The 25,711-nt window shown below is 31.6% G+C and overlaps 1 protein-coding gene and 1 long non-coding RNA gene across 5 annotated transcripts; one reads left to right on the forward strand and one right to left on the reverse strand.

Moving 5' to 3' along the window:
* Window positions 1-3,993: 3,993 nt before the first annotated feature.
* On the forward strand, window positions 3,994-6,509 carry LOC124420764. Of its 2 annotated transcripts, none has more exons than XR_006941362.1 (3): window positions 3,994-4,444; window positions 5,163-5,563; window positions 6,242-6,509. It is a non-coding gene; the product is annotated as an uncharacterized LOC124420764 (long non-coding RNA). The 2 variants fall into 2 exon arrangements; XR_006941363.1 differs by having other exon boundaries at window positions 5,163-5,559.
* A 1,290-nt stretch (window positions 6,510-7,799) lies between these two features.
* Window positions 7,800-25,182, reverse strand: LOC111678227 (vigilin). Of its 3 annotated transcripts, none has more exons than XM_046953658.1 (7): window positions 25,120-25,182; window positions 22,147-22,224; window positions 16,594-16,680; window positions 15,151-15,183; window positions 12,577-12,848; window positions 9,299-12,502; window positions 7,800-8,714 (listed from the first exon to the last, which is right to left on the reverse strand). In XM_046953658.1, the coding sequence occupies exons 3-7, from the start codon at window positions 16,607-16,609 to the stop codon at window positions 8,340-8,342; spliced, it is 3,900 nt and encodes a 1,299-aa protein (XP_046809614.1). In that variant the 5' UTR covers window positions 16,610-16,680; window positions 22,147-22,224; window positions 25,120-25,182; the 3' UTR covers window positions 7,800-8,339. The 3 variants fall into 3 exon arrangements, with proteins under 3 accessions (XP_046809614.1, XP_046809615.1, XP_023295266.2); XM_046953659.1 differs by lacking the exon at window positions 25,120-25,182 and adding an exon at window positions 23,606-23,626; XM_023439498.2 differs by lacking the exon at window positions 15,151-15,183.
* Between the last annotated feature and the right edge of the window lie 529 nt (window positions 25,183-25,711).

Genomic DNA, 25,711 nt, shown 5'->3' on the forward strand with positions numbered 1-25,711 from the left:
CTTCGTAGCCAACATTACACTAAAAACATATTTGGCAGTAAGTTAAGAAAATACTCACTCATACATAGCGCTAGTCAGCAATACATATTGTTAATAAACAGTTTGGTAGTAGAGAAACAACATCAGTAAGTAAGCTTAAAGTTGGCTAACAGAAACTCTACTAACAAAACGATAAACATAGATATAAATGAACATACACACTCACAGATATTGGTTTAGAAAACAGTATGTGTGTTTTTTTTTCAAGCTGTATGCTGTTTGTTCTGTGTTTAATGCTTTCATAACCGTGGCCACAACAAACAAAACCCCAAATCCCACAAAGAAACAACAATTTACTAATATAGATTATGCTGTCTCTATCTCTCACTCTCTCTGTTTTTGTCTGTGTAGTTACTAAATTTGTGAGAAAAAAAAGTTAAGATGTGATGATCATTATGCTGCTATGATGTTGATTTTATGGCAGGTTGTTTTAAAAGGTAGATATGCAAAATAAGTAGGTTGTATAGGAATATTATCTTAAATATATGTATGTAGTTTATAAGTATTCAAAAGTTACTATATATAATAACAATTTTCAATTTTTCTTAACAACAAAAGCTGGATTCGAAAGAAGCGAAATAAGCAAACAATTCCATTTGGAATGGTTAGGTTAGGTTTATCACAGGTTGCCGTTTCGGCTTTACTTGGATCCATGTTAAACCCTTTGTAATAATACCTGTAAGAAAAGTAAGAGAGAGAGATAGGGAAGAGTGGTAAAGAGACAGTGGCAAAGAGAAAGTGAGAATAGGATTAAGATTTCTGTTTAAGAGAAAAAAATGCCAGCAGCCATGGATGAAATAGTGCGAGTATTGGATTTACAATTATTTTCACAGATTAATGAATTCCATAAGACATTCTAATTGAATATTTGACAAATCGGACAGATCATCAAAGTATGTCGATCTAAGTGTCCGAAATCTAGCCTCCGCCAAAGCAAGACTATCGCAAAGAAGATGAGTAATAAATAGCCTCCGCCAAAGCAGGACAATCGCAAAAAAAATGGATAATAAAAAGTATGAGTATTGGATCACCAAAGTATGTCGATACAAGCGTCCGGAATCTGGTCTCCACCAAAGCAGGACTATCGCAAAGAACATGAGTAATAAATAGTGTGAGTATTGGATTGTTCTAATTGAATATTTAACAAATCGGAATTTTGACCTCCGCCAAAGCAGGACAATCACAGAGAAGATGAATAATAAAAAGTATGAGTATTGGATTGTTCTAATTGAATATTTGACAAATCGGAGAGATCATCAAAGTTTATCGATGCGAAATCTTTGCTCCGCCAAAGCAGGACAATCGCAGAGAAGATGAGTTATAATCTCTTCTTCATCCTCGTTCTGACAATGTCTGCAGTAATCGTTGAACGGAAGACCAATCGGTCTAGCATGCTTACCAAATTAACAGTGGTCAGTGATAACCGTTATCATCCTACTAAGCTGAGGTCTTTGAAGACCAAGAAGATATTTAAAACTATATGGATCCATTTGTGGCCACAGCGCTGTAGATGTTGAGCACGTGTGCTCACGTGACCATTTGTCGCGTGCAATGAAGAGGCTATATTCAGTGATCTGGCAATAGTGGAATACCGCAAAACTGATCTATGGTGTCAGCTTTTGTCAAGGAGTCAGCAATACTATTGCCATACGAAATCCCGTATCCTTTTACCCAAATTAGGGTTCAAATGTCTCGCCATTTCATAGAGAAAACACACCAAATAAGGATTTAATAGTTGGAGAAAACACACCAAATACGGATTTAATAGCAGCTTGACTATCGGTATAAATTCTGATTCAATTGGAATACAATTATAAAATGAAGAATTTTGGGTGGTTTACACTCAAAATTTGGGCTACATAGGCTATGGCTTACTTTATGCGAAAAGTGTTACCGTGAATTTCGTTCGTGAAAGCTGAAGTGAATAAATTGTGTAATTTCCAGATAATCATCGTATAGAACATCAACGCATTCATTCTTACGACAATTGGACCTCCGCTCCGGAACGACCCGATTCTTTAATCGGCCAAGGATTATAAACTCAGCAACAACTGTATCAATCGAAAGTTTTTTTTCCTAAGGAAAAACATCCAGTTATAGCCAACCTGCTACAACAACAACATCAACGCTATGGCACCTTGAATTTTTGTGGACGCATCGAAAGCTTTAAGAAGTAGAAATTAAACAATAGTGGAGATAGAAAACTTCCCGGTTTCCACGGCAGTCGACCTTCCGCACCCGAGCAATTGCTGCTATAACAACAACTTCTTGTTTAACTCTATGTAGTTTTAAACGTTAGTCTCTAAACATACCGAACCACTGGCGGCTACTCAGATAGTTTACGATATTTCCTTTTTAAAGTTTAATAAAATGGAGATGGATATTGACCTTTAAATAAACTACAGACTTTTATAATTTAATTTATTTTCAAAACAAACCTAGCCTGTTGGCCATAATAATGAACCTATGGATCGGTCCACAAGCCTTCTGGCCATCTATAGTCTATTATATACTAGTCTTAGTTCAATTGTTTATTTTGAACTTAAATCTTACAAGTTATTGATTTAAAAGAAAAAAGGTCGTAAAAAAGGATGAATCATATTCAATAGTTACCTCATATTAAAAAAATATATACTTAAATGTTACCATCGTTATAAAAATAAACAAATTTTAAATGCTGTAAACAATTGAAAGTAACAAAAAGTACAAATTAAAATTTCACAAAAAACTTGGTTTCACAATATCGTAATTAAAGTTTAGCTAGACACAAACTAGTCAAAAGAACAGATTTTTAGAATAGTTTAGACTAGTCCATAGATTAGTGAAAACTCTAGTTTATAGATAAATCCATAAACTAGTAGATTTACCAATCGACTCCTCATTAGACCAGCCAATAGATTAGTTAATAGCTAAACAAATCAAAATCTTATTTAGTACTTTTAATACAAGAAAAATACTTGATTGGATTTTAATATTCCATGTTCTCAAAATATACGCCCCATTTATTTAAGCAAAAACTTAACAAACTACCAACGTACTTAATAAATATACTTACATACATACATACATACATACATACATACATACATACATACATACATACATACATACATACATACATACATACATACATACATACATACATATGTATGTAAGATCATTTATTGATACAATTGCGGCCCATTAAATGCAAAATTTTGTTCAATTAAATGCTTGTGTTATGCAAAATCTCAATGAAAACACAATTGGAAAACATTTCAATGGACAAACTATAACCATGCGGTTGCAAGTGACAAAAATACAGACTCACTGTTGTACACAATTCATTTCTAATAGAATAGTTTGTACAAATTCTAATAAGAATGAAAACTGTTTACAACATTTAAATTTATTTTTCTATGACTACATGTATAAGTTGTATTCTTCCCTAAGAAAAATTGACGCCAATATGACTGACTACCACCATCAACAGCAATACATATTAATAATTTAGTAAAGCAAAAAAAAAGGAAAATATGTAAAAAAAAAACTGGATGCAAACTAAAAAAACTGCCACGTCAAACATTAATTTGTTAATGTTTTAAGTGAGTATTAAATTTCATTCTACATAATGTTCTAATTGTGATAATGAAAACTTTAAATATCACACAATACAAGAAGTATACAAAGATTAAAAAAAAGCAGGCACGCAAGTTATACAAATGCCCTTACGCACTCTAGTAGCCGACGACCACACTGCACGTCATACAAACCAATCAAATCAAAAATCATTTGCAATATATTGTATGTACAACAAATGTGACTCACATTTTAAGCATAATTTTTACATTATTTTTGCATATACTATTACTAAAATTATTAATATTTAGTAAATTAATTAAATAAAAAACAATAAGCTAAGAAAAATCATTACTTTATGGTATTTTTCCATAGCTTGAAAAAAATATATAGACTTACGGTCCTCCATTTGGTATCAAAAGTTTATTGTTTTCTTGGTTGTTGGTAAAAAAAATATATATTTTTTTCTGCTAATTTGTAATTAATATTATTAGGCAATTGTTTCTTTTCTTATTTCTTCTTTTCTTTTATTTCTATAATCAACTTTTGTAGATATACAATAATTTCTTTTCTTTCTTTTTTTATTTCACAAAACCAACCTCACTGCAGAGACCGGCGTTGACAAGTATTGCAGTCGGCGTTGGCTGACATTAAAAGTAACGGCGTTGACTTAAAATCGACTGTAAGCCGGCTAAGTTTTCAACTGCGTTCTTTTTTTTAATCATTAACGGTATTGAAAAAGGCGATATAAAAGTGATTAATATATGGGATTTTGGAGTGAAATCGGTATTTAATATAAAAACTTGTAATGTTCTGTATCGTATTATTTTATTTGGGTACGATTTAGGTAAAATTATATTATATATTTTTTGTTATTATATTTAGATATATCCAAGAAACAGTTTTCTTTTTTAGACACTAGATATAGGTCTCCAAAATTATTTTTTGCACAATGTACCTTTAGAAATAGTTTCAAAAGTATTTGCATGTTATACTTTCATTCGGACTATGTATTAAGCTTTTTTCAAAATTTAATTTATCCCAGTAATGATAGTTTGAAATCGAGATTTAGATCCTGTAGATCTTTCTTTACTTTCTTTAGGTACTATACACCTCTTTTAATGTTAAATTTTTATTAAGAATTTAAAAAAATATTTTAAGATTTTCCATTTGAACAAAGTGATGACACTTTTATCGCTTTTGTTAGTGATGACATCTGCAATACTATTTATCGATAATAAACAATATGTATAATATTTAATGCCATGTTCACACGAATAGTTAAATTACTTAATTTGTCCCTTGGATTACGTGAATAACGAATAATGGTATTGTGAGAACGGGGTATTATAACAAGTATCTAGTTTGCAATAACCAATTAATCTGTTTATACGGCCTATTGTTTTTTTCATTTATTATTTTGTTATTTTTTGGGAGGATATATGTGTATACGTTTGTTAGGTTAGTTAAGAAGGGCACTCACATTGGTCCAGCTAGTTGCGGTCCCGTTGTGTTACCCTGGTGGTCATAGAAGTCCATTTGATTGAATTACTCTCTATTTTCAGATTTAAACCATCCGGTTCGATTGACTAAATTTATGATGTTCTTTAGGCATATCCCCAATAGCTCATCCAAACAAGATAAAGCAGCAAGGCCGAAACATTGTTTTCTACTTTCATTGAAAGATGGACAATGGCAGCGAAGGTGAGGTTGTGTTTCCTCTTCCTCCTCACTATTACAACTTCTACAGTAGTCGTTATATTCGAGACCCATCCTTCTCGCGTGATTGCCAATAGTACAGTGTCCTGTTATTACCGATACCAGCATTCCTTTATGTTCCCTTCGAAAGCTTAATAGTACGTTTGACCTGGGAGCATCAAATAGAGGCCAAATTGATCTCAAATTAAGACAGGTGGTTTCACTGAACCATCTGATTTGAGCCATATTATATAGTAGCTAACAGTTAGTAAGAGAAATACCTTATTTTAATATCTAGATCTATCTCTCTAGATCTACCAATCTATCTATCAATCAATCTATCTATCTATCTATCTATCTATCTATCTATCTATCTATCTATCTATCTATCTATCCATCAATCTATCTATCTATTCATATCTATCTATCCATATCTATCAATTTATGTATATATCTACCTATCTATTTATCTATCTATCTATCTATCTATCTATCTATCTATCTATCTATCTATCTATCTATCTATCTATCTATCTATCTATCTATCTATCTATCTATCTATCTATCTTTCTATCTATCTATCTATCTATCTATCTATCTATCTATCTATTAATCTGTCTATATATAAATCTATCTATCCATCTATCTACTTATCTATCATTCTTATCTGCATATCTATCTATCAATCTATCTATATATCTATCTATTTATCTATCTATCTATCTATCTATCTATCTATCTATCTATCTATCTATCTATCTATCTATCAATCTATCTATCTATCTATCTATCTATCTATCTATCTATCTATCTATCTATCTATCTATCTATCTATCTATCTATCTATCTATCTATCTATCTATCCATATATCTATCTATCTATATGTAATTCACTACTTGGGAGTATTGCTGTGCTAAATTCATGCAATCTCTTCGATATTATTAGGGGAATAAAAACATTTTCGAGTGGAAACTAAAGCGAGTATTCTGGAATGAATCATGCATCTGGCGGAATAATTTCTCCACTACATCTTTATTCTTGGAAATATCTCAATCTCAACATTACGCAATGATCGCAAAAAAGTATTCCAACAAAAAACTGAATCCGTAAGGAAAAGAAGAAGCCATTCCATTTCGTTTCAATGCTTTACGATTTCGATCGTAATTATCGAAATGCTGAAAATTTCGATACAAATTGAAATGCATAATAGGGACCCATTGAATATTTTTTAAATAAAACAATTTTCATTTTACATTTTTTTTTTGTTTTTTTTATTTTAGTTTTTGAAAAAATAGTAAAAATTTTCTTTAAAAAAATTATGCAATTATATGTTTTCTTGTTTTTTTTGTTTTAATCTTTAATAATAAATGGTAGTTGTAGAACAAAAACACAAAAAAATAATAATAATAATAAATGTTTAAATAAAAAAAGTGTTTACATAATAATTATATTAATAAAGTTTTGAAATTGCTTTTTTTTAATTTACGTTTTTTTTTAAGAAATTAAACAAAATAAAGTACAATTTTTTTTTAAGAGACACAAAAAAAAAAACATGATTTGCATGTAATAAAAAATTGCACATATTAAACTAATAAAAGCATGATTATTATTTTTTTTTAATATTCTTTAAATATAATAAATTTTCTATTTTTTTTTTTTAAATGGAAACAAAGAAAACAAAAATTATAATAATGTAATAAGAATTTTCAAAAGAAATTCGTTTAAGTTGTTGTTGTTGTTTTGTTTAGAAGGAGTGTGTATGACTTTTTAAAAGGCATAATTTTATTTTTTAATTTAAAATGATTATTTTTAAATCATATTTATTTTTTTTTTAAGTTTAGCATAAAGAGAGAGAGAAAAAAAAAATATATATAAATGATGACAAAACATAATAAAGTTTTTTTTTTTTAATTTTTTTAAAAAATATTTTTTTTTTTATAATTAACTTTTAGACAAATTTTTTGTTTTACTATTTTTTTATATATATATATATAAAAAATTATGTTTATTGATTTATTTATTTATTTTTTTTTTGTTAATATTTTTATTTTTTACTTTTTTTAGTATTTGTTTTTTTATTTATTTATTTTTTTTAATTATGATATATGTTTTTGTTATTTTTTTATGTATGTATGTATGTGTTGTATGTATGTAGGTTTTTTTTTATTTTGTTTAAGTGTAAACTTGGCATCATTGTTATTTTTTATAAAGTATACAACAAAACTCAACTCAAAAATTTTGTTTTTTTTTTACTAGAAAAAAAAAAGAAAATTGTGGAAAAATATTAATACACGAAAAATTTTCTATTGAATTTTTCAAAGTCTTGTTTTTGTTTTTTATTTTAATAAAATAAAATAATTTCGAATGATTTGTTATACACATATATATATATATATATAAATATTTTATTTTTATTTATTTTTCTTTTTTTTTTTGAGTTGGTTTCTTCGTGTGTTTCTGTTTTTTTTTTATCTTAATAAAACTATTGTATTTTTTTTTTAAATTTTTATAATTATTATTATGTTTAAAGGAAGCGCACGAAACAAGTGTCAGTTTATATAGACCTCTATTCGAATTTTATTCAAATAAATCTTTATTTATCTTTTAGTTTTAAATCAAATTTAACCTCACATTGTGTTTTTATAAAATGTGCTGCAAGTTTTTGTTGTTTTTTTGTATATTCGTTGAAATTTTTAAAATATGTAAATCAAATTTTTAAATAATAGAAAATTTCAAGAAGTATAAAGAAAATGTTAAATATGTTTGTCTTTTAAGTATTATTTGTAAATTACTTTTAAATTTTCGTTATTTATTTTTAGTTGCTTTATTTTATACATCATGCTTTTGTTTTGTTTGTTTATTTTCCTTTCCTGTTTTTTTTTTTATTATTTAAAAAATATTGTTTAATTGTTTTTGTTTTTTTTTTTGACAACCTTCAAGATTTTTTTTGACACCTACTTCGTGTGTTTTTATCAATGATGTTTTCACTCATTTGCTGTTGTTTAAGTTTCTTTTTTTGTTAATTTAAGTTCTTCTTTTCTTTTTAGTTTTTGGGTCCCCATACTGAGGTGATGGGTGCAGCGGCAACGGGTGCTCCACCAACAGCGGGAAAATCTTCTTGCGATTGAGTATTGGGTGCAGATTTTCCTTGTTTCTTATCGGTCTTCTCCCAAGGAGCATCTTTCATAACGAAGCCGTTTTCATTGGTGTTGCCACTGCCAGTGCCGGCAGACAAGAAAGCTCCCACAGTTTGTGGTTGGGGGGAAGGTGGCAAGTTTTCTAAGTAGTCACGGGAGTAGTCTTCAGCCATGTTGAGGATGGCTTCCTTAGCATTTTCAACATCATCTTCTTTGCCAATGATGGTGACAGCATCGGGATTGTTTTTGGCCTCTTCGGGCGAGGGGAATTTGATGTCAACCTATGAAAGAAGAAAAAGGATTCATCATTATGAAGGGTTCCAGCTTAAAATCTATATTATTTTACAGTCTAGTCTGTAGTCTAGTCTATAATCTAATCTATAGCCTAATCCATAGTCTAGTCTAGTTTGTAGTCTAGTCTATAATCTAGTCTATAGTCTAGTTTATAGACTAGTCGATAGTCTGGTCTATAGCCTAGTCTATAGTCTAGTCTAGACTATAGTGAAGTCTATGGTCTAGTCTATAGTCTAGTCTATAGTCTAGTCTATAGTCTAGTCTATAGTCTAGTCTATAGTCTAGTCTATAGTCTAGTCTATAGTCTAGCCTATAGTCTAGTCTGTAGTCTAGTCTATAGTCTAGTCTATAGTCTAGTCTATAGTCTAGTCTATAGTCTAGTCTATAGTCTAGTCTATAGTCTAGTCTATAGTCTAGTCTATAGTCTAGTCTATAGTGTAGTCTACAGTCTAGCCTATAGTCTAGCCTATAGTCTAGTCTATAGTCTATTCTATAGTCTATTCTAAAGTCTATTATATAGTCTAGTCACAGTCTATAATATATAAACAAAAAAAATCAAACTTAAATTCACCTTATAATCTTCAATGAGCTTACGAATGGTTCTGCCACGTTGACCAATGATATGCGAATGAATACGATTGTCAATTTCAATCACTTCACGGTACAAGTTTTGCATTTCACCAACAATTTCCATAATAGCATCGCGAGCTGCCTCAGCATTGGCCTGATAGCCAGTGATAGTGATGATGCTTTGATTGGGATCGCCGCGTTTGGGCAGTGAGATGTTAACATCGTGAGCGGCACGTAATTTATTGATGACGGCACCACGTTTACCAATCAATTTCGAATGGTATTCGGGATCAACTTCGATTTGTAAATTGTATGAACGTAATTCACGATCAGCACGATCGGCTTCGTATTCTTCGATCATTTTGTCCAAAGCTTTTTTGGCTTCGGCGACATGAGCGGGTGTACCGGTTACCTTAACGGTATCGGACTTTGAATCGCTGGGTGGCAATTCAATGTGTACATCGTAGGTGGACATGAACTCACGTACATTGGCACCCTTGGGACCGATGATGGTGCGGTGAAGATCATAGGGTACGGTAAGTTCTTCGGTGATGGGTACAAGATCAATGAGAGCTTGTTTGGCGGCATTACACTTGTCGATGTGGCCGGTAATACGAATGATATCACAATGACGGATGGGCTCGTCGGTGGCGACACCGTCAACTGTGCCGTTGGTACCGTTTTCAAGACCTTCAACGGGTTCGGTGGCATCACGATCGGGGAACTTGATGTTGACATCATGTTCTGTGGTAACCTGTTGTACTTTGAAGCCACGAGCACCCATGATGGTGCGATGTAAACGTTGAGGAATGACAACCTCAATGGTCACTTGAGCATCCAAGTCAGCAACGATTTCGGCAATACGCAACTTGGCAGCTTCAATACAGTCCTTGGCACCTTTCAAAGTAACCTTATCGGATTCTACGCCGGGGCGAGGGAATGAAATCATAACTCCTCCATATTCTTCAGAGATGCGATGCAAGATTTCACCACGTTTAGCGACAAAGTGTTTGTGGTACTTGGGATCGACAGAGATTTCACCTTCGGTCACTTGATCGATGTCCTTGATGATGGCCTCCAATTGTTCCTTGGCCTGTTTGACATTTTCCTCCTTGCCAATGATGGTGATGACTTCCTTGTCGGCATCATCGTTGCCAGGGAAGATGATACGTGCACCGGTGGCATCACGGATCTTTCTAATGGAGGCGCCGTTCTTACCAATAAGGAACTTGTGGTGTTGTTGCTTGGCGCGCACTTCGGCAGTGAAGGAAGCAGCTTGGCGTTCGTTGGCCAACTCCAAAAGTTGGGTCTTGGCCTTGAGTACATCATCCTTAGGACCACGAATGGTAACCTTATCGCTCTTCGATTCACTAGTGGGGAATTTGATAGATACACCGCCACATTCTTCCATTATGGAGGAAATCAATTTGCCGCCAGTACCGATGATAGAGTTGTAGTACTTGGGTGAAATTTGTACTTCTTCAGTGACAATGTCGGCCAATTCGTTTTGAATCTTTTGGATGCGTTCTTTAGCCTCAAGAACGTTCTCTTTCTTGCCGGTAATAACGATGACCTCGTTGGTGTCACCTTCGGCAGGAAGATCGATCTTGGTTTGGGTTTCATCACGAATCTTCTTAATGTTAGCACCGCCCTTGCCAATAACGAACTTGTGGAATTGCTTGAAGATGGGCACCTCAACAATGTGCGATGACTCTTGGATTTCCTTAACCAATTTCAAGAGATCCTTGTGGCACTTGTCGACATCTTCTTTGGGACCACGCAACTTCACAATATCGGTATTTTCCTGGGGTGTGGGAATAACAATCATTACCTGACGGTAGCGATCCTTAATCTCGCGGATCTTTTCACCCTTGGCGCCAATGATTTGACGATGCAAGCGACGATCGATGATAACATCCTTTGATTTTTCGTTTTCCAGTTTATCAATTTTCTCTTGTAATTCAAGTTGAGCCTTTTTAACGCCCTCTTTGGGACCTTCGATGCGGATGTTGTTTTGGCCTTCGCGTTCCTCAATGTTGATGTTAACGTTCAATTCCTCCTTGAGACGATTAACGTTGGCACCAGCCTTGCCAATGATATGCTTGTAGTAAGCAGGATTGACGGTCATCACAACAAAGGTGAAGTTATCCTGATAGTTTTTGATAATTTCATGCAAATAGTTGGTGGCCTTGTCAACATTTTCAGGGTCACCTTCCAATTTGATCTTGTCCTCTAGACAATTGACGTTCACATTGGGGCAATCCTCTTCGAGTTGTTTCATATTGGCGCCCTTGCGACCAATCACATACTTGTGAATCCAATGGGGAGCATCGATTTCAACCGACTTGACGGAGTTGGCCTTTTGATAGACCACTGTCAAGGCATTGCCCAAAGCTACTTGAGGACCACGTAAGGTAATTGTTTCCAAAGGCGAGTCCAGAGGAGGCATCTCCACAGATACACCAGTGAGTTGAAGAATTTCGGCGATGGTCGAGCCCTTAGGTCCAATAACGTAACGATGCTGAGCTTTGGCTACCTCAACACTTACGGTGGAGCATTTCTTTTCCATTTCCTTGTAGATGGCCTCAACCTTAGCCTTGGCCGCTGCAACAGCATCCTTCTCACCAGTAATCACAATTTCATCCTTTTGCATGGATTGTGGTGGCACATTCACCTTGGCACCGGTCTCCTCTTGCATCTTATTCAAGTTTTCATTGTAGGGACCCACAATAAAGGGATGATAGATTTTGGGCACCAAAATGCGATCCGAAGACTTTTTATATTGATCAGCGGACAATTGACGTATCTCGGCTTCGGCCTTTTCAATATCTTCCTTAGTACCGGCAATATTAATGATGTCACTATCTTCGTTTTGAGAAGGAATTGTGATTTTGGTGGCGGTCAATTGCTCCAAATCACGTAAACGTTTACCAGCCTTACCCAAGATGACACGATGATGTTCCTTGGGAATGCTGATGGAACGGCTGGCTTGGGCGGAAAAGTACATAAGAATTTTGCGACGAGCATCGAGCAATTCCGGTTGTTTGCCCTTGATAAGGAAGGTAAGCGATTGATTTTTACCACTAGCGATTTCAATTTGAGCACCAGTTTCCTTAGAGATTTGCTGGCAAATACGTTTCGATTCACCTTCACCGAATTTTTCGGAATCGGTCGATTTGCGCTCTTCTCCAGCCAAATGTAAAACCTAATAATAAAAGTGAAATATTTAGTATTTTGTTGAATTTGTTTTTTTGCTGCTGTTGTTTTTTTTTTATTTACCTGAGTCTTTTGAGTGCTTGTTACACGTACAACTGGTGGTCCAGTAGTTGTACTCATAGGAGCTGCATTATTAGCTGGTAATGCTGGGAAAAGATCATCATAGCTAAAGGCTGGAGCAGCATTGCTGGCGGTGCCACCACTAGTAGTACTAGTGGGTGTAGCAACCGGAGTTGGTGAAGCTAATTGTTGTTGTTGATCCATTAGCTCTTGATAATTGGTGGTAGTGGTATTGGTGGTGGTAGTTAATTGTTGTTGTTGTTCTTCAACGTTGACTAAAACAATATTAATATAAATTTATATTATTAGGCTACACAATAGACTATAATAGACAATGGGCTATACTATGTGTTATACTAACTACTAGTCTATAGTCTATACTATAGACTAGACTATAGATTATACTATAGACTACACCATAGACTAGACTATAGACTATACTATGGACTATACTATAGACTAGACTATAGACTATACTATAGACTAGACTATAGACTATACTATAGACTAGACTATAGAATAGACTATAGAATAGACTAGACTATAAACTAGACTATAGACTAGACTATAAACTAGACTATAGACTAGACTATAGACTAGACTATAAACTAGACTATAGACTAGACTATAGACTAGACTATAGACTAAACTATAGACTAGACTATAGACTAGACTATAGACTAAACTATAGACTAGACTATAGACTAGACTATAGACTAAACTATAGACTAGACTATAGACTAGACTATAGACTAAACTATAGACTAGACTATAGTCTAGACTATAGACTAGACTATAGACTAGACTATAGACTAGACTATAGACTAGACTATAGACTAGACTATAGACTAGACTATAGACTAGACTATAGACTAGACTATAGACTAGACTATAGACTAGACTATAGACTAGACTATAGACTAACTATAGACTAGACTATAGACTAGACTATAGACTAGACTATAGACTAGACTATAGACTAGACTATAGACTAGACTATAGACTAGACTATAGACTAGACTATAGACTAGACTATAGACTAGACTATAGACTAGACTATAGACTAGACTATAGACTAGACTATAGACTAGACTGTAGACTATAGACTAGACTGTAGACTATAGACTAGACTATAGACTAGACTATAGACTAGACTATAGACTAGACTATAGACTAGACTATAGACTAGACTATAGACTAGACTATAGACTAGACTATAGACTAGACTATAGACTAGACTATAGACTAGACTATAGACTAGACTATAGACTAGACTATAGACTTGACTATAGACTGGACTATAGACTAGACTATAGACTAGACTATAGACTAGACTATAGACTAGACTATAGACTAGACTATAGACTAGACTATAGACTAGACTATAGACTAGACTATAGACTAGACTATAGACTAGACTATAGACTAGACTATAGACTAGACTATAGACTAGACTATAGACTATACTATAGACTTGACTATAGACTAGACTATAGACTAGTCTATAGACTAGACTATAGACTAGACTATAGACTAGACTATAGACTAGACTATAGACTAGACTATAGACTAGTCTATAGACTAGACTATAGACTAGACTATAGACTAGACTATAGACTAGACTATAGACTAGACTATAGACTAGACTATAGACTAGACTATAGACTAGACTATAGACTAGACTATAGACTAGACTATAGACTAGACTATAGACTAGACTATAGACTAGACTATAGACTAGACTATAGACTAGACTATAGACTAGACTATAGACTAGACTATAGACTAGACTATAGACTAGACTATAGACTAGACTATAGACTAGACTATAGACTAGACTATAGACTGGACTATAGACTAGACTATAGACTAGTCTATAGACTAGACTATAGACTAGTCTATAGACTAGACTATAGACTAGACTATAGATTAGACTATAGACTAGACTATAGACTAGACTATAGATTAGACTATAGACTAGACTATAGACTATAGTAGACTATAGAATAGACTATAGACTAGACTATAGACTAGACTATAGACTAGACTATAGACTAGACTATAGACTAGACTATAGACTAGACTATAGACTAGACTATAGACTAGACTATAGACTAGACTATAGACTAGACTATAGACTAGACTATAGACTAGACTAGACTATAGACTAGACTATAGACTAGACTATAGACTAGGCTATAGACTAGACTATAGACTAGACTATAGACTAGACTATAGACTAGACTATAGACTAGACTACAGACTAGACTATACTAGACTATAGACTAGACTATAGACTAGACTATAGATTAGACTATAGACTAGACTATAGACTAGATTATAGACTAGACTATAGATTAGACTATAGATTAGACTATAGACTAGACTATAGACTAGACTATAGACTAGACTATAGATCTAGACTATAGCCTAGACTATAGACTAGACTAGACTATAGACTAGACTATAGACTAGACTATAGACTAGACTATAGACTAGACTATAGACTAGACTATATACTAGATTATAGACTAGACTATAGACTAGGTATTATCCAATTTCAAAAAAAACACTTACCGTTTGATTCTTCCATCACTGCTGCTTGCGTCACTTAAAAAAAAGAGAGAGAAGAGTCCTTAGACTATAGACTAGACTATAGACTAGACTATAGACTAGACTATAGACTAGACTATAGACTAGACTATAGACTAGACTATAGACTAGACTATAGACTAGACTATAGACTGACTATAGACTGGACTATAGACTAGACTATAGACTAGACTATAGACTAGACTATAGACTAGACTATAGACTAGACTATAGACTAGACTATAGACTAGACTATAGACTAGACTATAGACTAGACTATAGACTAGACTATAGACTAGACTATAGACTAGACTATAGACTATAGACTATAGACTTGACTATAGACTAGACTATAGACTAGTCTATAGACTAGACTATAGACTAGACTATAGACTAGACTATAGACTAGACTATAGACTAGACTATAGACTAGTCTATAGACTAGACTATAGACTAGACTATAGACTAGACTATAGACTAGACTATAGACTAGACTATAGACTAGACTATAGACTAGACTATAGACTAGACTATAGACTAGACTATAGACTAGACTATAGACTAGACTATAGACTAGACTATAGACTAGACTATAGACTAGACTATAGACTAGACTATAGACTAGACTATAGACTAGACACTATAGACTAGACTATAGACTAGACTATAGACTAGACTATAGACTAGACTATAGACTGGACTATAGACTAGACTATAGACTAGTCTATAGACTAGACTATAGACTAGTCTATAGACTAGACTATAGACTAGACTATAGATTAGACTATAGACTAGACTATAGACTAGACTATAGATTAGACTATAGATTAGACTATAGACTAGACTATAGAATAGACTATAGACTAGACTATAGATTAGACTATAGACTAGACTATAGACTAGACTATAGACTAGACTATAGACTAGACTATAGACTAGACTATAGACTAGACTATAGACTAGACTATAGACTAGACTATAGACTAGACTATAGACTAGACTATAGACTAGACTAGACTATAGACTAGACTATAGACTAGACTGTAGACTAGGCTATAGACTAGACTATAGACTAGACTATAGACTAGACTATAGACTAGACTATAGTCTAGACTACAGACTAGACTATACTAGACTATAGACTAGACTATAGACTAGACTATAGATTAGACTATAGCCTAGACTATATACTAGATTATAGACTAGACTATAGATTAGACTATAGATTAGACTATAGACTAGACTATAGATTAGACTATAGATTAGACTATAGATTAGACTATAGCCTAGACTATAGACTAGACTATAGACTAGACTATAGACTAGACTATAGACTAGACTATAGACTAGACTATAGACTAGACTATATACTAGATTATAGACTAGACTATAGACTAGGTATTATCCAATTTCAAAAAAAACACTTACCGTTTGATTCTTCCATCACTGCTGCTTGCGTCACTTAAAAAAAAGAGAGAGAAGAGTCCTTTTTCGTTCCAAGTCGTTACAGTAACACTGGAATAGTTAAAAAAATATTTATATAAATAACTTATTAAATCACTTTTAACATTTCGTTTACATTTTTACAAAATTTATAGTAAATTTTGAAAATATATTGAATTTTCTATTTCTAATATTTATATTTTATTAAAACATGTGTTAGATATTTTATACGTATTAACTGATAACTTAGTCCTAATGTTATCTATTAAGACTTGCAAGTAAACGTGTACATTTTTATGATTAAACATTTGTGTAAATGTTCGAAAAAAAGTTAAACATTAATAAACATTTATAGTATTTGTGTTATTCTTTCATATTGTCCATTTATCGTTTAACAAATATTGAGTTATTTCTTTCGTTTCTTTCTTTCTATTTGTATTGTTGATATAAATATTAATGATTTTTTTTGAGAAACATTGATAAGAAATTGTAGACGTTGACAGTAAATGTTGTTCTTACTAAAAATGATAAGTTTAAAATTTGAATTGAAAAAAAAAAAGAATCAGATGCTGGAATTTGTCTTATCATACATTTTCGTTTAATTTGTTATAAATCGTAAAATATGTTTTGTTTCTTTTTCACTTTTCGTGTTTTTTTTGTTCGTTTCATTGATAATAATGTGTGGTTGTTGAGTTGTGGTGTTATTGATCAAGTGTTTGGTTAGAAAACTATATTTATATACACACATGTGAACGTTTATTTAAAGATATTTGAATTAACTTGCAAGTCTCTTGATTTGTGTAAAAATTGAAGTTAATTTGTTGTCGATTTTCAATTTCAAACTTAAAATTTTTAAAGAAAATTTCGAAATTTGCTTAAATTTTTATTAAGTATTGAAAAAATAACCGTTTTTAGTTATCTTCGAAAATTCGAACTTATGTTCGAAAAATATTTTTGATTTCAAAATTTTAAAATAATTTCCAAATTTTTATAAATTTTTCAATATTTTCAATTATATATTGAAAGAATAAGCTTTTTAAAGCAATGTTCGAAAGATTTTTAACTATTTAAAACAATCTCCAAATATCTTCGAAAATTCTAACTTAAGTTCGAACATTTTTTTAATCATAAGTATTTAGAATTAGAACTCAATTTGTCTTCAAATTTCAATTTCAAACTTAAAAATTTCGAAAATTTTCAATTATGGATTGAAATTTCAAACTTAAATATTCTGAAAATAATTTCGAAACTTTTATGAGGAATTCAAAATAAAATTTTAATTTTAAATTTTCATGACTTTTTCAATATTTTCTTTTATGGGTTAAAAGAGTAAGGTTTTTAAAGCAATATTCGAAAATTCGAACTTAAATTCGAAAGTTTTTTAAACTGTTAAAATAAACTCTAAATTATAAGGATTCAAAAAGTACAATTTTAGTTTGATTTAAGATCAGTTTTTCAATTTCAATGATAGTTAGAAATTATGTTCGAAAATTCGAACTTAAGTTCGAAAATTTTTTTAAATTGTCAAAATAATCTTTAAAACATAAGGATTAAGAATATCTTCGTAGCACACATATTGCAACTCGATTTCTTGTAAAATTTCAATTTCGAACTTAAATATTCTCAAAATAATTTCGAAATTTTCATGAGGAATTCAAAATAAAATTTCAATTTGAAATTTTCATGACTTTTTTAATATTTTCTATAGTGGGTTGAAAGAGTAAGGTTTTTAAAGCAATTTTTGAAAATTCGAACTTAAGTTCGAAAGTTTTTAAAACTGTTAAAATAAACTCTAAATTATAAGAATTCAAAAGTGCAATTTTAATTTGATTTAAGATCAGTTTTTCAATTTCAATGATAGTTTGAAATTATGTTCAAAAATTCGAACCTAAGTTTGAAAATTTTTTTAAATTGTCAACATAATCTTTAAAACATAAGTATTCATAATAACTTCGTAGGAGATTATTTGAAAATCGATTTCTTGTCAAATTTCAATTTCGAACTTAAAAATTTTGAAAAAAATTTTTAAGTTTTCAAGAATTTTTCAATATTTTCTATTATGAATGAGAACTTAGGGTTTTTAAAGCAATATTTGAAAATTCGAACTTAAGTTCGAAAGTTTTTTAAACTGTTAAAATAATCTCTTAGTTATAAAGTTAAAAAAGCGCAATTTTAGCCTAGTTTGAGATCAGTTTTCTAATTTCAATGATGTTCGAAAATTCGAACAAAAGTTTGAATTTTTTTTTTAAATTGTCAAAATAATCTTTAAAACATAAGAATTCAGAATAACTTCGTAGCACATCTATCGCATCTTATTTTCTTGTCAAATTTCTATTTCGAACTTAAAAATTAAATGAAAATTATGAAAATAATTTTGAAATTATTTTCGAAAGAATAAGCAAATTATAATTTTAATATTATTTTAAATTAATATCTTGTTAATTTGAACATAAAAAGGTTCAACTATTTGTTGAAAAATAAATTTTAAAACTATTTTCAACAAAATTTTGTAAAAAAAAACCTTAAAACGAATATTAATAAATGCCACAGTATAATAATATGAATAATATCCACATTAAGACAGCTGCTGGCAGTATTTTCTTTAAGCAGCACACATACACACACACATACGCTTCATTAATACAATTCATCCATCAGGTAGGTATTCACATACATACATACTGATGGTGATCGTAGGTTTGTGACACATTTATTTATTTGTGCTTTCAAAAAATCGTGTCTTTAAAAAGAGAATATAAAAAGCAAAAAAAGAAGTACACATACACACACTCACTCAAATATGAGATATGCCAACTAAAAAAAAGCCAATAAACAACAACTAGTTAAACATACATAGTATAACTGCGAGAGTTAAGTCAGCCAGCCAGCTAGCAAGCAAGTTCTTTAACTGGGAACTAACTAACTGGTTGAAATAAATTTGAAAATTTTTCTTTTAATAACTGTTGTTGTGAATTATAAATGCAAGTGAGGATAGATTGTTGTTGTCGTTGTACTTTGTTGGTTGAATAAACTGATCGAAGAGTAATAGTAGCAGCAGCAGCAGCAATAGCAACAACAAATAGAAAAAAAAACATGTTTTTTTTACAAATGTATTAGAACAACAATCATATAATTTATAGTGCGAACAAGTAAATAGATACGTACATATGTATTAAGTATGTATTAAAAATTTTATGAAATAGAAAAAAATATATACTTTTTAGTAAAGCATATAGTGACGTATGAATAAGAGAGATAGACAGAGAGAAAGAGTAATGAAATATAACAACAATAAACCATAAAATTTTAAATAATGCACACACTTATTAACAAACCCGGATAATGTGATTTAAAAACCGGCATAAAATATTGAATTCTTTTGAAGAAAAGAAAAAAAAAAACAAAAATCGTGCTGATAAGACTGCTAAAGTCTTTTATTAGCGTGCAAACCTTTTAGATTTCTTTCTAATAGATTTATTTAAAAATAAATTTTTTATCAAAATTATAAATTTGTAAAACTTTATGTTAAACAAGTATGAATGTATAGTCGGTCATAGCCGACCATATGATAGCTTACACCAGTCAGTATGTTAAAAATGAGAATTATTAAAAAAAGCATTTGATTTGTTTTGTAACTTTATTCCAGAAGAGTTTTACTTATTTTTGGCAAAAAAAAGTAGATTTTTTACCAGAGGAATCAAAAGGAAGTAGGGGACAATATGGACCTATTCTTATAAATGTTGCTAGAGGAATTTTCGTCCCTTCAAAGTCATTTATAAAGAATTTAAAAGTGTTATTAGTGTTTATAGGGGAATTTTTAACTTCAAGTCATTTTCTGGAGGGAATATCGAGTGTTTAACGTGAGTACCTGGCATGATGTCCCACCCCACGGTGTTTTATTTTCATCCACTGGGTAGACTTGGCAACCGTCTACCATCACCCCTGAATCCTTCAATGAAGAAAACAGGTGGCAATTTTTGTACATAGATTAGACCGGTTCATGTACAAGCACGCTTTGCTAAAGTACTTGAGCTATCTAATCTCTGACCGTTGGATGGCCTCTGTTAATTCGGCAACAGCACCTAGAGACATAACCGGTGAACCGAATTACGAATCCATCAATTAAGCCGAGGACTTTGTTCTTACTCACAGGGACACACTGTGTTAATTCTGATATGAACAGAGTATACTCTAAACATATCTGGACAAGGAAGGAAAATTTAATGGTATCATTTATATATGATACCTTTCATCCAATCATTATACAACCCAGCACACATCTCATTCATACCTTACATTCATCCCGTACCATATACATCTAATACCAACTCATTTCCAACGCTTAGTCCCACAGTCACTTCTCTGTGGGATATCTGTGGTTTCGGCAACAGCACCGAACTTATCCCGAAATATTGACATTACCTTACATTAGTCTTTTAACCGCCACTTACTCTTCCCGCGAATTTGGGTTTAAACCACAGTGGAACCCAAAGGAACTTTAACCAACTGACCAGCCAGGACATAGTCCGGCGGGCAACTGGCCACCCGTAGTATCAGATTATGCGATGCTCTAGTCTGACCTCTTTTCAATCTATGCCAGGACTAAGCCAGGCAGTAGACTGTAACCAATAATGTAGTCCCGGCCAGACTAGAGGTATTAGCCACTGCAATAACACCAAGGTGGAGGCTTCACCAAGGTAACATGCCCCTCCGGGGGAATTTTTTGGAGGGAGTTTGTATGGGTGCTAGGGCCAAATAAGGTTCGATCATTACAAAAATCGGTAATGTCATGTTAATGTTCTATAAAACTAAGTTTTGCCGACTTTTGTTGACATAATGGAACATTTAACTTAATTCTGAGCCCAAAGGCCCTATTCGGGGGTACAATTGTATGAGGGCTACGAGAAATAAGAAACGATTTTAACCATTTTCAATAGGCTTTGTGTGCCAAATTTCATCTAATTATATTGAAAATTGCGTCCTGTACCTTGCGCACAGGGTTTATATTGACAGCCATCCAGTCAGACGGACGGACATAGCTTTATTGACTCAGAAAACGATTCTAAGAGGATTGGTATATTTTAAGGTGGGTATAGGACGAATATTTTTGTATGTTACAAACATCAGCACAAACCAAATATACCCTTTCTATTAAAGTGGTGTAAGGTTTGAAAACACATTCAAACATAAGACGACTTTTCGATAGAATATTAAAAATTTTAGAAATTTAAAAATTAACCTCCAATAATCGTATTTTCCTAAAATTTTAGTTCATATTTAGATTGTCTTTTAAAAATCACTTTGAGAACTTAAAAATGTAATACATTATCAGCTCCCACTATGTTATTATATTTGTATCATCTATTTAACTCAATAGTTTCAAGAAATATATAATCTAAGTAATAGTTACTTAAGAACTTTTCAAATACTTAACAAATTGTAATGCATTTTCTGTTCTCGCTTTAGTATTACATTTGTATCATCATATTTAACTTAATAGTTTCAAGAAGTTTATGTATATTAAGGTGATATACTTACTGTACTGTAAAATCCAAGAAATCCGGCCTATTTTTTTTCTACCGTAGTAAAATCCAGTTTGATAACTTGGCGTGTTTACTAAAAGTAAAATAAAAGAGAAATTATAAAATCAGCAAAATTGTTGTTAATTTTTTAAAAGAAATATAATAATAAAATAATTAAGAATTATTTATAATTTTATTTTTGTACGACATTTTGTTATTGCATTAATCTTTCAAAGACAAGTTGTAAAATCAGCAAATTTGATATTTGAATTACTCATTCAGGTTTTGTTTGATACTAGTATTAAAGCTGTGATACACGGTTGTCAGATCTTGCAACGTTGTCAGTAACATGTTCAGAAAATGCCTAACAATCGTCCGAACTTAGAATTTTTCTTTTGCAACCTTGTTAGAATAAGCATTACTGACAATATTGCAAGACAAAATTTGTAAGTTGACACTGTTATTAGACATTTTCTGTACATTTTACTGCCAACGTTGTAAGATCTAACTGCCGTGTACACATAGCATTAGTTAATTAACTAGTTAATCGTCTAGTCCATAAACTAATCTGTAGATAATCCTTTGACAAGTTTATAACTATTGACAAGCCTAGTCCATAGGCTAATGAGTATCCATAGACAAGTCTAAAACTGTTGAATATTCCAAAGATTTACAAAAAGTCTAGTCGTTAAACTAGACAATTATCTAGTCCATAGTCTTATTAATAAACTAGTAGACAGACCAGTCCGCAGTCAATGGTATAGTCCATAAACGAGTCAATAGAATAGTTCTTAAATTAAGAATATGTTAATACTAGCCAATAGACTTATATTCCAGCCCATGGTCTTATCAATAAACTAATCATAGTCAGAAGATTCCATTGACTTGTCAACAGACTAGTCGGTACATAATTTTAAGACTCCAAGACTATTGAATAGACTAGCCTATAGAAAAATATATAGACTAACTCAGAGGATAGTCAGTAGACTAGTCGCTGGTCAATCTATTAGAGTGCATAACAATCTAGCCCATAAGCTAGTAAACATACTAGTCCAGAGATTTATAAATAAATAGGTCATTTTATCAATAGACTAACTCACAGGCTAATCAATAGACTAATCCCTAGTCTAGTAAATATACTAGTCCATAGTTTTATGAATAAACAGTTCAGTTCATCGTCTTATTAAAAGATTAGCATATAGACTAGTCCATAGTCAATTGCCTAACCCTACGATTTATGACTAAACTACTCAGTATTATAGTTCTACGACTAGTCAATAGACTTATCAATAGTCTAGTCCATAGCCTTCAATAAACTAGTCAAAAGAATAGTACACAGACTAGTCCATAAACTAATACATAAACTTGACTGTAAACAAGTCCATAGAATAGTCAATATACTAGTCAAAAGACTTATCAATAGTCTAGTCCACAGATTAGATTAGTCTATAAACTTAAGTTTTGTTAAAAATTACATCATTATCAGATCACTATCCACTTTTTATCAGATTTTTATTGTGTAAAAATTTTCGTTTTTTTTAACTAAAGATCAACATAAAGATAAACTTTCACAAGTCGAGGATTACATGTAGCTACAACTCCCGAAACTTCGATATGATTGATGAAAAACTTCTCCTCACTTCAACGCGGACTCAAAACATATGCCATACTTTAAAACACCTACAAACTACAAGGACGGACGACAACAAGACCAACACACTCACTTCACTGACTCTATGATAAGTGATTTTGTTATTGTTGTAATGTAAGAGTATTTGTGATTTCGTGTGATCGTTTACAAATTCAACAACTAAAATGAACGAAACGTCCAAACGACCGACTGATCGACCGACACAAAATAATAATAAAAAAACACACACACACACACAATATGACTGAACTGACTGGCTGTGACTGAAGAATTAGGAGAAAATGTATGTGTGAGTGAGTGTGCAAAGAGAGATAACGACGAACAAATAAAATAGGAAATGCCACAAATAAATAGAAAATACAAGAAGAAATCTCAATTAAAAATGCGGCCATTAATGAAAGTGGAAAGAAATTTCAGAAATAAAAAAAAAAGAAATACACGTTTAACACTACAAGTGGTACCTAGCTAGAAGATGTTATACTGAAGGCTGTTGATGCTGGCCTAGAGCTATAATTGCCTTTTGAAATTTGAAACATATTGAAGTATGTTTTGCAAAAAAAAAATCCACTATATTACCAATTAACACCATTAAGACATTCAAATACAAAATAAAGTCTAGTTCATTTAAAAGGTTTTCCTAATGCAGAAAACCAAAAAAACAAAAAAGCAAATTATAAACTGAACTAGAAAAAACGTGTTTTTCTTATTTAACATAATTGGTTGGTTGGACTTTCATATAGTCGAGAAAAACACAATCACACAGTTGATTATGACCGACTGACTGCAACGTTGGCAGAGCCACACAAGCCAACAAATGTAAAACACTGATAGCCAACAGAATAATCTTTTTCTTCGTTAAAACTTCTACAATTTAAATTCCTTATTTTAACTCTGGACTTAAGTATAAATTATATAATAATAATAGAAAACTAAAAAGTCTTTAATTAATTTATAAAATTTCTTAAATAAAAAATGTGATTTGTTCTTTTTGCGTTTTCTTTTTATGGTCTTATTTGTCTTGCTTGTCGCCTTCATTCGCTGCTCTTATTTGGTTATTCTTTCTGTCTGCTCTGCAACGTCGTCGTAGTCGTTCGACCTGAATTTTTTTTTCATTAATTTTATTTTTTTTTTATTTTACACTTGTTAATTTGTTAGAAATTCTTTAAATTTTTTACCACACACAACTAAGGTAATTTATCAAGAATTTACACTGTTTTTTTAATTAAAATTGAAAAACTTATTAACTTTTTAAAAGTATTTTATGATGTGAAAAATTCTTCTTTTTTATCTTTTCTGCTAAAAAATGCAATAACAAATGCCGCACACAACCGATATTACCGACGTCCAAGTATTAAATGCTCTTAAATGTCAACGTCAACAAAGTTTGACGTTTCGTGTATAACTGAAAACGTGGCCATTTTCAGTGATGATAATGTAGCGTTTTTCTTGAAAGGCGAAGCCTAGTACACAACACAATCAGAATTTAGGGTTTCAAGTGAAGTGGGAGCATAAAATTTTTAAATTTGAAATTTTTTTATTTTAAAATTTCTCAAATATTAGTGTGATTTTTAAGTTTAGTCATTCAATTGATATTAAATTGAATACAATATTTTGTAACCTTTCAGAATTATTTTAAAAATTTTTAAATCGCCCTGTTTACATTTCTTCTATTCCGCTTAAATATAAACGTAGTAACGCCGTCAACTTTTATTATGGCACCGGCATATACAGTTGTTTTTTTAAAAATGAAGGTTTTAATATAATTATACAAAAATGTAATAAACTATTATATGATAGGTTAGGTTAGGTATTCAGGCTGCAAAGACGCACACTTGGGTCCTGTTGGTCCCTTTGTGATACCTGTAAAGATAATAAAATATAAAAGAAAGAGGGTAGAGGATAGTAGAAGATAGTTTAGGATTAAGTCATA

This window comes from Lucilia cuprina, chromosome 6 (genome assembly GCF_022045245.1).
Source record: "Lucilia cuprina isolate Lc7/37 chromosome 6, ASM2204524v1, whole genome shotgun sequence".
NCBI lineage: Eukaryota > Metazoa > Arthropoda > Insecta > Diptera > Calliphoridae > Lucilia > Lucilia cuprina.

Bases quoted from the DNA above. Each gene is read 5' to 3' on its own strand.
- LOC111678227 (XM_046953658.1), bottom strand. The intron at 12,503-12,576 runs GTAAATAAAAAA...TTTTATTATTAG, and splicing joins CAAGCACTCAAAAGACTCAG to GTTTTACATTTGGCTGGAGA. The intron at 8,715-9,298 runs GTGAATTTAAGT...CTTCTTTCATAG, and splicing joins AGCTCATTGAAGATTATAAG to GTTGACATCAAATTCCCCTC.